Raw genomic sequence first — 17,367 nt, forward strand, 5'->3', positions numbered from 1 at the left:
AGAAAGAGAGAAAGACCAACCTAACAAGCCAGCACCGACAAAATCCCTCCCCCGGCGCCAGGACTGTTGCTTGGGAGGGGGGACACGGCGGGGGGACCCCCGGGCCTGGCGAGCGCAGCCGAGCGGAGCCCCCGCGGCCCGGCCCGGCGAGAGGAGCGAGCCCGAGCCCGCAGCGCGCCCGGCCGCGGAGCCGCCCGGCCCTGCCGCGGCACCGCTCGCCGCCTCCCTCCTTCCCTGCCTTTTTTTTTTTTTTTTTCCTTTTTTGTTCCACCCTCCCCTTCCCCCGGACACCGAATTGCTGCTCTCTGAGATGAAAACCTCCCTCCCCGGACAGCCAGGACTCGTGTGAAGGACGCGCCGACACGGGATCGTGAGCAAGGAGCGAGCGCGCAGAGCCAGCCCGGCGGCGGCGGCGAGACCCTCCGCTCCCGGCCCCGCTCCCCGCGGCGGCCCCGGCGCCCGGAGCCGCGCCCGCTTCCCCGGCCGCGCCCGCACTTCAGGTTCCCACCACGTAGGATAGGGAAACCCGGCGGGAAGAGCCGCCTCCGCACCGCGCTTGCCCCCGCGCACCCCCGCTCTGCTCCCCCGCTGGATGCCGACATCCTGAGGTAGTTTTTTTTTTTTCCCCACCCTCACAGCAAAGACTCTTTTTTTTTTTTTTTTTTAACAGGACACAAATATATATTAGATAATAGAGATGTATTAAATTATTCCAGATTTAAATCTATTTTTTTGCTGCCAAGGAGTAGGGGGGACCAGACATCGTCGTGTGTATATATATCTTTATTTTTCCTCTTMACTCATTTATGGGTGAGTCAAGGCTGCTGAGGAAAAAAAAAATAGTGTAGTTAAAATCCCTTTATCCTTCTCCACAGAAGCTTTTTTTTCTTTCTTTCATTGCTGTGCATTTCCTTTTGAAAAAGGAAACCTCTTATTTTGTGAACCAAAGATTTATTTTTCCCTTCCTCCTGGCCAAAGGAAGGAAACAGATAAATTGATACATTTAAATAGTCAAAGAGATTATCTTTTACGGGGGAAAAAAAATTCTATATCTGAACCTGAAATAGTGTGGAGGGAGAAACTGGAATATCTAGCTAAACCCGGGATATTTACTAATCTCTCCTCAGCAGAGGAAGAGGTAAACACTAAACATCAACTTGTTCTTGCAAGGAGGATTCAAACCCTAAATATAATAAATGGGGGATTACGGGTTTGGAGTGTTAGTGCAAAACAACACTGGAAATAAGTCAGCTTTTCCAGTCAGATTTCATCCACATCTGCAGCCTCCGCACCATCATCAAAATGCAACCCCCAGCCCTGCTGCTTTTATAAATAATAACACAGCTGCCAATGGCAGTAGTGCTGGGTCAGCTTGGCTCTTTCCTGCTCCAGCTGCCCATAATATTCAGGATGAGATTCTAGGGCCGGAAAAATCGAAAACTCAGCAACAGGAAAAGCAAGAGTCCCTAGAAAAACAGCAGCTTTCCCCTAGTCAAAGTCAGGAAGCAGGCATGCTGTCCGAACCCGAGAAAGCTAAAACTGAAGAAAATCAGGGCGATAACTCTTCGGAGAACGGCAGTGGCAAGGAGAAAATCAGAATAGAGTCGCCGGTGTTAACAGCATTCGATTATCAAGAGGCTTCGGGGCTGGGTACTTCGACGCAGCCCCTGACGTCCACAGCATCTTCTCTGACTGGTTTCAGTAACTGGTCTGCGGCTATCGCTCCTTCTTCTTCTACAATAATCAATGAAGATGCAAGCTTTTTTCACCAGGGAGGGGTCCCTACCGCCTCGGCTAATAATGGTGCTCTGCTGTTTCAGAATTTTCCACATCACGTCAGCCCTGGCTTTGGTGGTAGCTTTTCCCCCCAGATCGGACCCCTCTCTCAGCACCACCCTCATCACCCCCATTTTCAGCATCATCACAATCAGCATCAGCAACAGAGAAGGTCTCCTGCAAGTCCTCACCCGCCACCCTTTACACATAGAAATGCTGCTTTTAATCAGCTGCCTCATCTGGCTAATAATCTTAACAAGCCACCTTCTCCATGGAGCAGCTACCAAAGCCCATCGCCTACACCCTCTTCGTGGAGCCCTGGTGGTGGCGGATACGGTGGGTGGGGAGGGTCCCAAGGGCGAGACCACCGCAGGGGACTGAACGGAGGGATAACACCCCTGAACTCCATCTCACCCTTGAAGAAGAATTTTGCAAGTAATCACATCCAGTTGCAGAAATAYGCTCGCCCCAGCTCTGCCTTTGCTCCAAAATCTTGGATGGAAGACAGTTTGAATAGAGCGGACAACATTTTCCCTTTTCAGGTGAGTGTCCTCCACGATATCTGTAAGAAAAATAACAGATAAGTGCAATAAAATGCCCTAGAAAGGGTGGGATATGGGGATTTGAATAACGCAGCCTGATTGTATGACCTGTATGTTTACCAAAAAAAMCCCAAAAAAACCTCATGTTAAATGTCACAGCGTGAATTACACTCTTCACGACCTGGGCTGTGAATCACGCTTTTTTTAACGGTGCTGGTCATATGTGTAGCCTGCCAAACACCTATAATTAGCCTGTTTCCTTGATCTTAGTACTTCTACACATTAAAAAAAATAATTGATGGAAAAAAAAGAAAAAAAAAAATACAGTTACAAATAGGAAGTAGATCTGCAAGGATGAGTATGGGAAAAATTGTTTCCTGATGAAGTGCAAAAGACTTGAAGCTTTTTAAAGCATTTTGAAGAAGCAGCAAATCTGAGGGTGGAGAAATCTATTGTTATTGTGTTTTATTTTACAGTATCATATGAACTTGCAGTGTATCATTTTTCTAGACTTTTTTAAAAACTATTTTTTCCTATAGTGATAATTAAGGTGTTCTACTTTCCTCAGCAACAGTAGTAAATTTTGGTTACAGATCATTAAATCATTACCAAAAATAGATCTGGACAAATGTCAGTTGGTGGTCTCCTGTATTTCATTCTGACCCTATCCTGGCAGGAGGCAGGTTGTCTGACATTTCAGCCTCTCCTTCTAGGCTGACTGTGTATGATTTTGAAGAGAACAGTATAATGTGGAACTTAAATTGCAGTGAATGTTGAAATAGAAATAATCTTTATCTAACTGCTACTTAAACCTATATTTTATGTGGATGTGCTTTTTGTGGGCTCCTGGGGCGAATTTAGAAATGTAAGAGAACTTGAACGTCCAKCGGGTTGTTTTTCAGGACCTTCAAATGAGGGCAAAAGTAAAAATTTCCAAACGGTTGCAGTATTTCTAACCTGGGTGTAAGAAGCATCATGACCTACTTTTAAATAATTTGAGGGATCAGTAGATAAGAACAATGCAATATGTCTCATGCCATGAACCACCCTAAAGAAAAAGAAAAATGTTTAACAGTGAACTTGTGGATTCAGAGTGAACAGTTCACTCCTTATAGACTGCTGGGTTTCTCTCTGGCTTATAGGAGCTATGCAGCTTTCTGACAACACAGCAGCTGCTGGCAATAACTTTCCATTAAAGCCCTTTCTTTTCAGTGCAGAGCTACTAGCTGCTTAAATATCAAGTAGAGCCTATGTAGCTTTAGAATGCAATGTTATAACTGTTTTTAATGTTAGGATTTGGAATTAATATAAACAGCCTGTGTCCAGCACACCACATTTATGCATCAAAAACGTTAGGAAAAGGGACACAGCTGGAGCTGGGCTTTTCTTTCAGCCTGGCTGCGGCAGGACTTGGCTCACAATTCATCCTGCACCCTGACACACAGCTGATGTACAGACTGACAGAATGAGATCAAGTGTGCCCTTGCTGCTATGTTTAGGGCCCAAATGTACACATGGGGATAGAAATGGGCTCGGTTTGGTATAAAGGAAATTTCAGGGAGCTGACAAAATCAACCTGGACTTTAAGATTGTGTTCAGAAGATAAAAATATTAGGACCTGTATTTTGATAGTCGTCAAAAATAATTTTTATGTAGCGTGTTGGTATCTGTTTACATAAACACTAAGGTGAAGCTGTACATGTCACGACCAAGTCTGACACTTCCACATGCCGAGAAAGGGAAGGTGTTAAAGTGAAGGCTTTCCAGGCTGCCCCTATCAGTCCTGTGGAAAAAAGGGCAGGGCCAAAAAAACAGGACTTCAGCACCGCAGCCCRAAAGATGCTGATTAATTTTGAAGCCATCTTGGACAACTGCTTTTTATGATTTTGTTAATGCAAAATCATAATCTCCTTTGGTCACCGAGCACGTGGCGTTTTTGAATTGCTGAAAAAAAGATGTAGAATTTGACCTTTAATTTTTTTTCTTGTTTATACTGCTTGTGTGGCTTAAAGCAGAAATGAAGAGTTTTGCTTATGATATTCATGTGTATATARATATATATGTATCTCTATATATGAAGCATCCTTGAGTCGGTCAAGTATTGGCCAAGGCTGTTTTGTTAATGGAATCTTCTTAGATTCCTATTTAGGAAGTAATTGAAAGCAGTCTTTGCTGGAGCAAAATAATGGAGTAATTTGAGACAACTATCCCTCTCATTTAATATTTATGTTTTGTTACTTAAATGATTAACAAGTGTTGCTGTAATACAGTGAAAAGGAGTTTCTTTAAGGAGGCAAGATGTAAACCAGCAATTGCAGGTATTTGGGGCTCGCTTTTGTGTGTATATTAGCACAGGTTATCCTTCATGCTCAGTGAAACACAGAAGGGTGTTTTGATGGAAATCTTAGGGTAACGGAGGAGAAATGCTCGTGTCCTCTTTGAGAAGACCTCATTGCATAATGTCCCTATAAAGCATTAGTGCAAACTACTACTCACTTCAGATACTTCTGCCTAGAGCTCTTAGGCACTTGTGATGAAATGGGTGCTCAAATAAAAGGAAAATTCTGTGGATCTGCATTGATAATCATGCGATTTTGCTAGTTGCTTGCATGGTGCTAAGAGTTGCAAGGAAACTGCTGTTTTTTCACTCCAAAGTGTTTCTATCTTGGAATTCTGTATGATTACACCTCCCAAGCAGACGTCCATAGCAACCTCTCCTCGCAGACATGGAAATTGAGGCAAGGTCAGAGAAGCCAATTATCAGGCCTGTTAATGAAATTAAGGCTAAAAACTGTGCTTTAGCCAGCCGACAGCCTCTTCCCTTGAAAGGTCCTTGGAAAAGAGAAAAGCCATTGTTCTTTGTGTGTTGCTTTGAAAAGGAAATGGGCTCCAAAGGAAAAAATGGTTCCCGAATAAAGAAATTGGAGCGTTTGTGGATCCCATAGCCTCCCCTGCCCATGAATAAGTGAAAAGAGATATGAATGTGCTTCTTACATCTGACAAAATTACTGCTTTTTTTTTTAATTTTAAATAATTCCTTCCACTTCCCTCCTTGCAGCACTGTCAGGCTAAGTGCTCAGTAATTGCATTTTACTGTAGCATTGTCCTCAAGACTGTTTGGGCTTTGCTTTTGCTCTCTGCTTTTACTTCCTCATGAGAGTGGAACATCCTGCTGGTTATGCAATGCATAAATCTTGCTTTTATAGGCGTTTCCAGATCTTATCCTCAAGTGCAGGATGATACTTTTTATATTGGCCTTTGAAACCACTAGCAAGTTCAGCACCAGCATTGCACTTTTTATAGAAGTGCTTCAAAATAATTGGTCTTTATTTCTGGACTCAGACTTGAAAATAATTGTCTATTTCGAAGAATTTTGAACACAAGGATAAATCATTAGATCCCCTTGTTCAAAATGTCTTTTCCCCCCCCGTTTTTTTTATACCCAGAAATTAGTCACTGCAGATATAACCCCTTCCACATCCAAGGAGGGTCYGTGCCAGAGGGACTTTCTCTTCCTCTAGGCGGACACAGAATATCTACAAAATACAAGAGCGCACATACATGATTACAGAAGATGTTTTATTTCTAAACTGAAGTGATTATTTGTTTGCATGTAGAAAGTTTGACTTAAGTGCATTAAAACAATAATTCTCAGGAAATGAATTAAAAAAAAAACTTCTGAATGTATTTGCCAGTCTTTCCTCTTAAAGGAATTTTGCAAGTTAAATTCTTAACAAATATTTTTTAAAAGCATAACAACTTCTTGTTGAGGAACCTCTTAGAAATTAGGCTGTCTGGTTGCATAAAATGAGGCTACTTGTTTTGCAGAAAGTTTACAATTTTTTTTCCCTTCATCCTAGTATCAGCAATTACTCTGAAATTTCAGGCCGTCATTTAAAAATAGTGTATTAGAACTTGGGTTTTTAAATATCTAGTCACCCATTTTTTCCTCTAACTACATCAGCTGTGCAGTAATTAGTGTTTTGTGCTGTTCCCCACAGCTAGTGGTCTGTGGAATTAGAAGCACTCTAATGTGGCATGACATGCACAAGTTGAGGACTATGGAAGTTAACACTGTTCTTGTTTTATAAACTTACTACTGACGTTAATACTTCAGCTTTGGCCCTCCTGTGCGTTTTTGACCTCAGGGTTTCTTTTTAAAGAGAGCTTTTGTTAGAAGCTATTTGAATTATGTTTGTATTTTGCAGAGATTAAAAGGAATACTCTTATTAAGCATTTTCCTTTGAAAATGAATAGCATGCTTAGCCTGGCGCAAAGATTGAGAACACAAGGTATTGTGGAAAACAGTTTATAGAAGATTATGGATATTTATATTAAAAATGTGGCTAAAATAGGATTGAACATGTTACTAGAAATGTTTATGAATGTTTATAATTTCTAATGTGTAAAAATAAGTTCAAGTTTGACAAAACCAGGAGCACCCCTTCCCGAAGAAGTTCCAATGTAATGCGTCATTTTTCCAGCTTTTTCTTATTGTTCCCTGGTGAAGCTATAAAAGATGATCAGGGCAACATCCTTTCAGGAAAAACCTGTTTATTCAAAGCCTTTAATTCACTGGATCCTGGTCTGGGAGCTGTAATTCAGCATTGTCAAGGTGGTGTACAGGCAGAGAAGCATACTCAGAATTGGAATCAGGTCCAAATTTGCTTAATAATTAAGAGAAAAATGTGGAACTTTTAGTATCTGTAATATTACCTTTCTTTACCCTGCACTTTGCCTGTGATGCCAGGATTTTTATTTATGGGAGATAGGTACAAGGTTTCAGAAGGTTTCAGGCTTCTCAGGCTATAAAGAGGGTGGCAAGTATAGCTGTGAATTCTCTGATTTTTCACTAGTATTCTAGTATTTGACGAAGACTTAAATATATAAAATAAGCCCTGGTTTTAAGCATTGTAAAAACTACACTGGCTCCATAAATAGGGTTTCATCACCTTCAATAAAGGGCTTAACTCACTGGTTTGCTTTACATTATTACTGTTTTTTCATTCTTCAGAGAAATTATGTGAAATTAGGCACAGCCTTAGCTACAAGTGAGGACTGACACTGTGACACGTTTTAATTTTGTTCAGTTTAGGCTATTGGCACTGGCACATTCCTCTTGGGAAAGACTGAATAGAAGCACTTGGGTTTGGAAATCTTACTTGTTCAAGTGATAGAAATGCAGTGGGTACAGATAAAATATAATAGGTCTCCACTTTTAATAGTGAAGATGGGCATATGCTTCTCTGATACACAAAAGAATTTAGATACGGAATTTTTGAATGCCAAGCATGATTTCCTATGTGGGAAAAAATCCTGTTTATTTTCAATTATGTATGAGGATTTATATTGTATATATTTAGTAGCAAATTTCTGTCTTTTTAGAATGAAATCTTTTGGACTTTGAAAAATAAGCATGCAACAGGAATTAGAATCTAGTGATTTGCTGTCTGCAAGTAGCATCAGTTTTATAGGACCTCTAAATGTAAAATGATGCATCTGGATGCTGGTGGGGAAGATGCTCCAGACACGGAGGTGAAGTGGTTTGCCTGTATCATGATCTCATGACAAAGTCATGACATGAAGTCCTAGATTCTACTCTGAATGCTTTAATGATGAGATATCATTATTATGAGCACTCTGCGTACTTTCAAATGATCACCAGCTAGTAGGATGATCAGATTAATTTTATTTCTCTGTAAACAGAACTGGCCGGGGTTTAGCTCAAAAGGTTATTGATAGTATCAATAGCTCTCTCAACCAGATTTGATAGCTCTTAGCTCCTGTATGTTTTGTGCAAACAATCCTACTATTCCAAATTATCTCTAAGAAATATTTTTAAAATTTACTGACTTTTGAGCACAATCATGTATTAAGACTGCAGGTTGATTTTTGTGTGTGTGTTTTTTTATGGTCTTGCTTTCTGCCTGTGTTCCCCTTTCCCAAGGGTTAGTGTGCATGCCCTTTGAGCCCTCTGATAAAGCAAAATTTTAGATACACTAAAGCAAACTCCCGTAAAGCAAAGTTCTTGTGATCAACTTGTGCAAACAATATCAGGCTGTAGTGAACGTAATTTGTTAGTGCCGTGTACACACAGGGTTTTATTTCTGGGTAGGCATTACTCCTATTGAAACACAGGAAATTCCAGCTGAACATAAAACAACACTTCTTCACTGTGAGGGCGGCTGAGCACGGGAACAGGTTGTCCAAAGAGGCTGAGGAGCCTCCATGCTTGAAAATATTCCAAGTTCAGCTGGACGTGGCCCTGGGCAGCCTCCTGTGGCTGCCCGTGTTTGGCCAGGGGGGCTGAACCAGATGATCTCCAGAGGTCCCTGCCAGCTCCAACCACTCTGGGATTCCATGTCTTTTAATAAACAAGTATATAGTAAGGAGGACAGCTTTCCAAAGAGTACAGCTAACTTCATGAATTAATCCACTAAAAATGCTATTACATTCTTGTTAATTGTTATGAAATCTTATAAAGAAAAGATCACTTTTTTTTCTGAAGTACAGCATAGTTCAGGTGCTCTTCCTTATTTTCAGTTAGTGGATACTGATCATTAACTGCTAATCTGTATCATCATCGCTCTTTGTTTTCAAGTAGGTTGGATGTATGGGATACCTACTTCAGATGTAGTGTGTCATCTTGGTAGAATGTGACAATCATCTTGGAACATTTAGAGGAGCAAAATTACTATTTTAGGGCAGGCTCAAAAGGTATTTAAATTCTATAAAAACTGAAAAACTGCCAGTTGCAACTCCCTTGTCTAATGTGGACACTTCCAGTATTCCTATAGGAAGTCAGCTAAACTAATGGAACTGTCTTAAAGTAAGGGCTGTGCAAAACTCTGAACAGTTGAGTAAAACAAGTTGACTAATTTTATTTAGGACATCTAAAACCCTGACATCTTTTCTCAGTATATACGAAGTTCTTGTGTTGGATTGACACATTAATTGTAGGAATATATCCAAATTCAGTGAAACAGTAGCATCAGTTCATCTGTCTTAATCCATGCTTGCAGATTACAAAGCACAAGGGTTATGGTAAAGTAAAGCAGTCATTCATATTCTGTAGCAAAGGAATGTGGAATTCAAAGGGATTTGTCATGAAATAACGTGATGCTAATAAGCTGCTTGCTATTTTTAGAAGCATTAGGTTATAATAATTGTCAGCTCCTGGTGAGAATTACTCTAGCTCCTGCTCTACTTTTCCTCAGAAGTGACTGTTTTTGGTAAAGGCAGAGCACTAGGAGCCTAATATGGTTTGTTGTTTTCTAATGAACAACTATAATGAGCAGAGACATGGGAGGAATAAACTGTTTCAAACAGCTCAGGAACAGGACTGATCTTCCCAAGGATATTAAGGCTGGAGCTCCTTGAACTAAGGAGCATGTTCTAAGCATGGAGAGCTTTCTTTTGGAAACCTAAACAAGAAATAGATATTAATATATCTGCATTTTAAGGGTGCTCTAGATGGCTACGGCATCTAAACTCTGTCAGATAGGGCAGCAGGAGTCCTTAGATCCAGTGTTTCATCTTAGTGGTGCCCAGGTGTCTGGAGTCATCGAAGCACAAGGAATATGAGCGTAGACTGTATTTTAGGCATGGTTTGCAGCAAGTCCATTCTAAGCCATTGCTAATAGCTGATGTGAGCAGGGGCGCTTAATGTTTTATGCCGTGCACAAGGTTGTGCTTTGAAGGGTTAGCAGTAGGTTTAGGAGCTTGTGGACTATGCACCAAAAAGAAGGATTCAAGAACTGCTTAAAACCTTTTCTGAAAACTTCTGAAAAGGAAAACTCGGAACTCCTCCCCACAGAAAGCTTCCGTTTGCTTTGTGGTGTCCTATCAGATAATTAGTTCAGTTCCATCTTTGAGCAGTTAAACTCTGTTCTCAATGCTGAAAACTACCTATTTTAGTGGAACTGTTCACCATTGTAGCCTGACTTCGACTGATACAGGCATTTGAGGGCCAAGATACTAGCTTAGGGCCTATGCAGCACAGCGCAATAAGCCTGTGGTTGTTGCCCAAGTTACTTGACTTCGTTCTTTCCTTTAGTGCCCTTCTAAAAAGTGAAATGTTAAGGGCCGTAAATTTCATACAGGCTCGAAACTCCTCAGGTTTGGTGAGGTAGGAATTTTGTAGCTGATCGTCATTTTGAGTTGAGATTAATTCCGTAGAAAGATGTATAAAGCCATATAAAAACAGAAATGGAAAAAGAATAGCAACTGAGGAGTGCCTGGCTTTTAGCAAATGCTTGTACCTGTGTTTTTTGGCTATTTTTGCCATTTTGTGGAGACTCCTGAAAATACAGAGATTGACTTCCAGTGTCCGTTTCTGGCTGGAATTTAATGGATTCATTATAATGATGTGTACACTACAGTGTTTACACCTTTAACTGCTTATGCTATTTAATTTCAACCTTCCAAATGTATTTTATTGTAACTTGAGCTTGAAATAGTTAGGCTGCAGTAACATATAAGCCATGCCGATAAAACAAAGGAAGAAACCAGGAGGAAAAGCATAAAATAACAGTAACAAAAAGCAGAACTTAATCATGCAAATGCTTGTGATGGGTTCATGTATTCTCTTAAACTATAGGAGCAAAGAAATAAATACTGTGGAGAGACGGGACAGCTTTTCAGAGCACTTCTGATATTGGGCCAGACTAATACAGCAATTGGTTCTAAACTCTAATCATTCTAATGGTATTTGTAATGCAGTACAGCTGGGTGGAAATATTTCACCTGCTCTGTGCCCATAATAAGCTAGGAAAATTAACAGTGAATTGAGATGAAAAACTGTTTTTATCAGTAGGAATGTAATTACTAACTTGGAAATGGATCAGGACCCTGGAGGCCAGCAGATTCCTGCCCTTAAAATAGTATTAGATACTTAAAATCCAAGATGACTGATCACTGGCTGATACAGGGAATGCCTCTTTTGCACTGGCTTTCGTACTGCTTTTAGCACTCTAATAATGTAGGCAAATGGCATTTATACAGTTTTAAAACTGTTTAAATCTAGGTCTGTTTGCTTTGAAGAATTTTCAGTTTCGCAAGTATGGCTGGGGACAAAAAACTACGTATTCACTGCTGTATTACTGCTAGTTGTGGGAGAGAAGCAGTCCAGAGCAAACATGGGTCTCGGGCTGCACATGCCTTGCTTTTGTATTGGAGCAGATACTTTTCATGCTTGATCTTGGTTCAGAAATGAATCTCTTAGTGGCTGAAATACATCCTTCAGGACTGATTTTAGCATTCTTGAACAGAAATATTAAATGCAAGGTCAAGAAATATAATTTAAAGTTCTGTCTGACTGTTTCGTTTCCATAAATATGTATAAATAGATGAAGAAGACAGATTGATGAATAATTTTGGGAATAAGTTTTTTTTTGCTTACATTAGTGACCTTTTATGATACTATAAAGATTTCAAAATTTATGTTTACTTTGGTTGTCCTGTATTTACTAATTAATGTACCACTGTGATATTTTCTTGTGGCTTAAATTAATGCCAAGATTTGCAAGATGTAGAAGTTGAAATTTTAATTGGGAAAGATTGAGCTATGTAGGTGTTAAGTGGTGGCTTTGGCTAATATAAAAGATAAATATTTGGTAACTGTACTTTAGAAGGCTTGAGATAATGAGTCCGTTAGTCATATTGCCTCGGATTTGTTGCATCTTCATTTCTAATGTGTGAATTACCAAATTTCAGAACTTTTTGAAATAAAAATCAGAGCTAACTTTTCACACCATAAAGCAGACTGTTTGGAATAGTGCTATTTGTATAAAGACTTTATGCAGCACCTGAAATAATTTTTCAGAACTAGATTAGTGTAGTTTATAATATAGTGTTTTAGGTGCAGGAAGTGATTGAAGTTTCCAGAACTCATCTTTTCTTTTAGGCTGAAGCACTATGTTATGATTTTTCCTTACAATATGTCTCCCAGGATATGATCTTTACTTTGTGTCTCAGAACTGAAAGTATTTTTAACAGTTCAATACATTTTAACAAGAAATATGAAGGAACTGGCGATTCAACTTGTAAATAAGAATATTTTAGTTTGCATTATTCTTATGTCAGACTGACTTTAGCAGCATAGAGATATGTGCTTTTGCTAATTGTGCTCCAACGATGTAGAACAGAACTGAGTTTTTTTATGTTTGGGATGGCTTTATTTGACACTGTATGTTGCCTAAACTGGCTTTGTTTGTGTTTATCTGCAGGATCGCACAAGGACTTTTGACATGCATTCACTGGAGAACTCGCTAATTGACATAATGAGAGCTGAAAATGATTCACTGAAAGGTAAATTTAGAAAGGGACTATTTCCTGCAGCAACGTTGTGGCTTAGAATATGAAACTTCAGTTTTGGTTAGAACAAATAAAGTTAAATTGTGCACCTAGTGCATATCGGTCAACTCATGAAGGCCTCACTTTTCCAGTTGTCTGTAGATGAAGCTCTTGCAGCAGGTGAGCCCTGAAGTGTCTTCTGCCTTTATCCAAAACAATCAGAAATACAAATATAAGCTGATCTTTTGATTAAGTTGCCCGTGCTGTTTTTAATGGATGCAGTATGTGCCATCTATAGAAATGATCAGCTTCAGGAGTCTTTCTCCCATCAGTAAGATCTAACTTTCTACTTGACGTCAAGAGTTCTTTCTGTCTTGGGGAAGAATGAGGTTTAACTAGTTTCAGAAGAACAATGAATACTTCATCACATTTTTTTTAAAGTTCTTTATTTTTGCCACCTTGAAGTGTGGAGTTCTTTTATATACCAATGGGAAAGGAAGGGCGTTGAAAGGACAACAAACTTGCACTTGGGATTTATCTCTTTCTTTTTTGCCAAACATAATCCTTCGTTGAATACTTTAGCTTACTAATTACTTAGTATTGTCTGCATATTTTATTTATCTGTACCTGAATAGAAATGGCTTATAGTATGTCATTCAGAAGTTTAGTTTCTTTTTTCTTTTTTTTTTTTTTTTGGTATTACACAGTAATACTTGTTTCAGTTCAAGTAGTCAAAGTTTTATTTTGTACTGGTTATCTAAGAATTCAGTTTTGTTACCAATCATGAGACCACTAAAAAGCGACATGGATTTGTGTGTTTTCAAAAGCCAGTTTCTTTTGATAGCATGGTTTATGGTGTTAATGAAATCTGACTTGTTTTAATAGTGATTCTTGCTTGGAGGAACAATCTTGGATAAACTGGCAATGCTTTGTGTTCGTTACATTCCCTTTGGTCTGAAATACAACTTGCCTTTCACATCTGCAGTACTGCACAGCAATTTAGGGTGACAAAGAAACACCAAGCGAAAGACTTTCCTACTGAAATTACAGGGGATCCTGATCATGATAAAATGATCACCAAATAAATTCAAAATACATTCCCCAGTGGAGGGTCAGGCCTTTATTAATGACAAGTATTAACAGCTTTTGTTTGTTTTACATGCTGTATGGTTAATGGCAGCATCCCCTCTCCCAGCCTACTGAAGCAATAGGCGAGGTCTAACTCCTGGGTCTTGCTCACACCATCTATTCAGCGCTCAGGCAGGCCCAACGCAAGGTTTAGCTGCTAAAATCCCACAAGATAACAACTCAAAGTGGCATGGCTGTCAACCACATAAAATCCACCTTTAAAACTGAATTCAACAAATCCAGTCAGGTTGCTCTGTGCTTATATTCTGTGCCTAAGCAAAGGTGGTTTTGTACAGCACTGCCGTTTTTAGTGCAAATGCTCTGAGAAAATTCTTGGGATTGGAAGCACTTTAAAAAGTGCTTTCCATGTTTTCGCAAAGATTGATGGAAAAAAACTGTGTCAGCAAAGAACGTGTAGTTTGATGCATGTTAATTCCTGCTTGAGCTTGGTTATTAATCCACTGTGCAGAGTCATCACTTTGCCTAAAGCTTTGTGTTTATTGCATCAAAATGATTGGAACAACATAGTATCAATATGGTTTTGTTCTGGAAAATCTACCTTATTAATAGGTTATTTATTCTGTTTCAAGCTTAATAGTTCTAAAACACAAGAAAAAAGACAAGCCTCAATACTAAGAAAAATTTAATAGTGATCCTACTGGAAATCGCTTCTGCATTTTCCAAGGATATCTTCAGAACAAACAAGTTAGTTACAGTGACACATGCAACGAATTTCACTGCTGCTTCTCTGCCTTAGCAGACTTGCACAGTGTCTTGCTATGATATATTTAGGAATGGATTTTTATTCAAACTAGCATCTTCCATGTTTTGGTAATGCTGTGGTAGTGGTCTGCAAGTAGGGCAGGGTTGGTAAGAAGAGGAAATACCTTTAGTCAAACCAACTGATGCAGCTGGAAAAAAATGCTGCTGGATTGTCCAAAACACATTTCTGGTCACATAGGACGAATGGCAGGTCTGGGTTGTCAGTTCAAACATGTGCCTTCCATTTCAAATAGGGACAGTTATATAAGCAGATCCTTGAAAAGCTTTTCATTTTGTATTTAAATAGGTTATCACTGCATACAGTGCTTCTAAGCTGAAGGTGGATAGTCTCAAAGGAAAAGCTTCTGGGCTTGAAACTTCAAAAATAGGCTTGATACTTTAAAAAAATAGAGCAATCTCAGAATGGCATGGAAATAATTCAGATCCTCTTATCGGTCTCACTGCTATCTTTTGAAGCTTTAATATTGACTTAGCTTGTGCTTAATGCACAACACTAACACCAGCCCTTCCATACTGTAGTGGACTCTAAGGGAACAGGTGCTTTGTTCAAGTGTACCTTCCAAATACCTTACACATGGAAAAGATGTRTAGATTGGAAATCACTGTTTCTTGGAACTTGAAAGAAATCCTGTGTCTTTGAATGGTGTTTTCAGAGTAGTGGGTTTTGGGTCATGAAATAAAATAATCACCAGGAGTTATAATGTTGTTAATTTGCTGTGTGTGCATGTTGACTGAGGTGGTTACTGWGGTGGTCATGGGCTTGTTCAGGAGAATATTAATTACGTTGCTGTGAGAAATAAAAGTTGTGCTTTCCGGTAGAGGTTTAAAGGTAAACCTTAAATAACACTGATTTAGTATAGTCAGTTACCCTTTAACGTTTTCAATAGGTATTTCCCATTTTTTTTCTCATTCTAATTTATATTTTTATCCCTGCATGAATCCTCTTCCTTTGCTGAGCAGCTGCCATTTCAATATGGTATTTTTATCCATGCGAGTGACTGTGCTGCGTTCTGCATAGCCAATGACAGCCTGCAGAAGCCTTTCCCTGGAGAGTAATTGCATCTTCTTTACGATGTATTTGGCCTTCATGAACTGAGCCGGGGATCCAGAGCCTGATTTTTTGAATCTGGGTCTTCCAGATGGCARTTTTAGCATTACTGTAATAGTGGTCAGTTGCCTAAATATTTAAAGTATCTTTAAATACTTTATAGCAGCCGACTTTTATTTCTGAGATATCCTGTGCTTCCGTTCAGGATATAGGTTTATTGCCCAGAATGTTGCAAGGTGAAAGGGATTGAAGAAGCAGCCGAGTGCATCGGGCGCTAGGATAGCAAGGCACTCTGGTAAGATTGTGGTGTGGATAGCTCCATAGCTGCGTGAATGCCACGTGGTGGAAAAGCAAGATTGAAGAGCCATATGGATGAAAAGGAAGGTTTTCAAAGTAGCAGAAGGGCAGACCAGACTGTGTGTGCACCACGGGGAGGGGTTGTTGGACATCAGCTCTAAATTTAAGAGATGAGAAAGTGTGAAGAGAACTGGAAGATTTACTGTTTTTTTCCCCAGTGACTCACCATTTGGAATTTCACTTAGTGAGCTAGTGTACCTGTCTAAAAGCAGGTTTGACAATTCCCTGAATGTCAGAGAAAAAGCTGGACTAGTTGTTGCTCTTGTAGTCACATGGAGTGAGCAGGGTATCCCCACCGATGGAGTAGAGCAGGTTGTTGGTTTCCCATATGCGCCTGGTGATTTACAGAGTGTCTGGGAAAAACGAGACCCAATTTTTGCTGAGGGCTAAATAAGAATTAAGACAAGTGGTGCTTTATGTATGTGCAGGATAAAAAATGAGCTTTTTTGGTTATTTTTAGGTATAAAACCTTTAACTTTTTCATAGAGAGCTMCAAGCTGGTGGCCAAAGCCAGCTTTTATTTCCCCCTCTTGTTTTAYGCTAAGAGATACAGGGGCCTTTTGCTGAGTGCTGAAACCCAAGACCTCYGAGAGCTCTGCCTGTTCCGTGGAGCTGCCGACGTCCTCGTGATGTGTGTGACGCCCCGTGCCCGGGAAAGGAGCTATTCCTACCTCGGGCTTGTGTGAGCAAGCTTAGCTGCTGAGCCAGTTCAGGGGCCTTGTCTCCGTGCAGCTTTACCTAAGGATTGCTCGCTACCAACTTCATTAACTCTTATTATATAATTAGTATAAAATGTGCAAGAACTTTCACTGTCCCTGCGTCAGGCTTTGACGTGGTTACCCCAAAACYGTTCCTGGGTAATGGCCTTCAGGAGCTGTTGGGGGTGATTGTACTGAACGATTCCTGCTCAGGGTTTGCCCATTTTCTACTTCCTGCTCAATAATTGGGAAAGGCCTAATGGGATTTGCAGGATGGGCGTTAATATTAATTAAGAGGGTAGCCAGCTGAAATACTCCCTTTAAAACGTTGCTGAGCTTAAAACCAAAGACCAGGGCTGCTGCTGACAGAGCTGGGGCGGGAAGCGGTCGCCTTGCAGCCCATTTTGGATCAGCAGCCCCTATGCTCCTGCATTCCGCTATTTGGAACCGGATTAGGGCACAGCTTTTATCATTGCTATAAAGACCGCCGTGGTCACAACCATAGGTGACTGGGGAGCTCACATTCCTTGCCTGTCACCCAACAGACATTTAACTTCTCATTTAAAATGAAGGATGCGGAGCTCGGCAGCTTGGCGCGGCCGGCGCTTTCCCAAGAGATGCTCTAATGGGGGAGACAGTGGAGGAACTCGAGCGGCAGGAAAAATGCATGCCTGGAACTAGCAAAAATAGGGGCACTCCAACATATACTGTGTATATCTATATATATATGTATTTTTTTAAA

The 17,367-nt window shown here is 40.1% G+C and overlaps 1 protein-coding gene across 2 annotated transcripts in view; it reads left to right on the forward strand.

Annotated features, from left to right (window-relative positions):
• The first annotated feature begins 659 nt into the window (after positions 1-659).
• Positions 660-17,367, forward strand: part of CPEB4 (cytoplasmic polyadenylation element binding protein 4) — a 37,287-nt gene continuing 20,579 nt past the window's right edge. For both annotated transcript variants that reach the window (XM_026047669.1, XM_026047670.1), the window contains exons 1-2: positions 660-2,318; positions 12,545-12,626. In XM_026047669.1, the coding sequence (XP_025903454.1) occupies positions 1,197-2,318; positions 12,545-12,626 (1,204 nt within the window). In that variant the 5' untranslated portion in view covers positions 660-1,196. The remainder of the gene's footprint in view (positions 2,319-12,544; positions 12,627-17,367) is intronic.

The sequence above is a fragment of the Nothoprocta perdicaria genome, unplaced genomic scaffold, assembly GCF_003342845.1.
Source record: "Nothoprocta perdicaria isolate Ctin4 unplaced genomic scaffold, notPer1 scaffold_5, whole genome shotgun sequence".
NCBI classification, from domain to species: domain Eukaryota; kingdom Metazoa; phylum Chordata; class Aves; order Tinamiformes; family Tinamidae; genus Nothoprocta; species Nothoprocta perdicaria.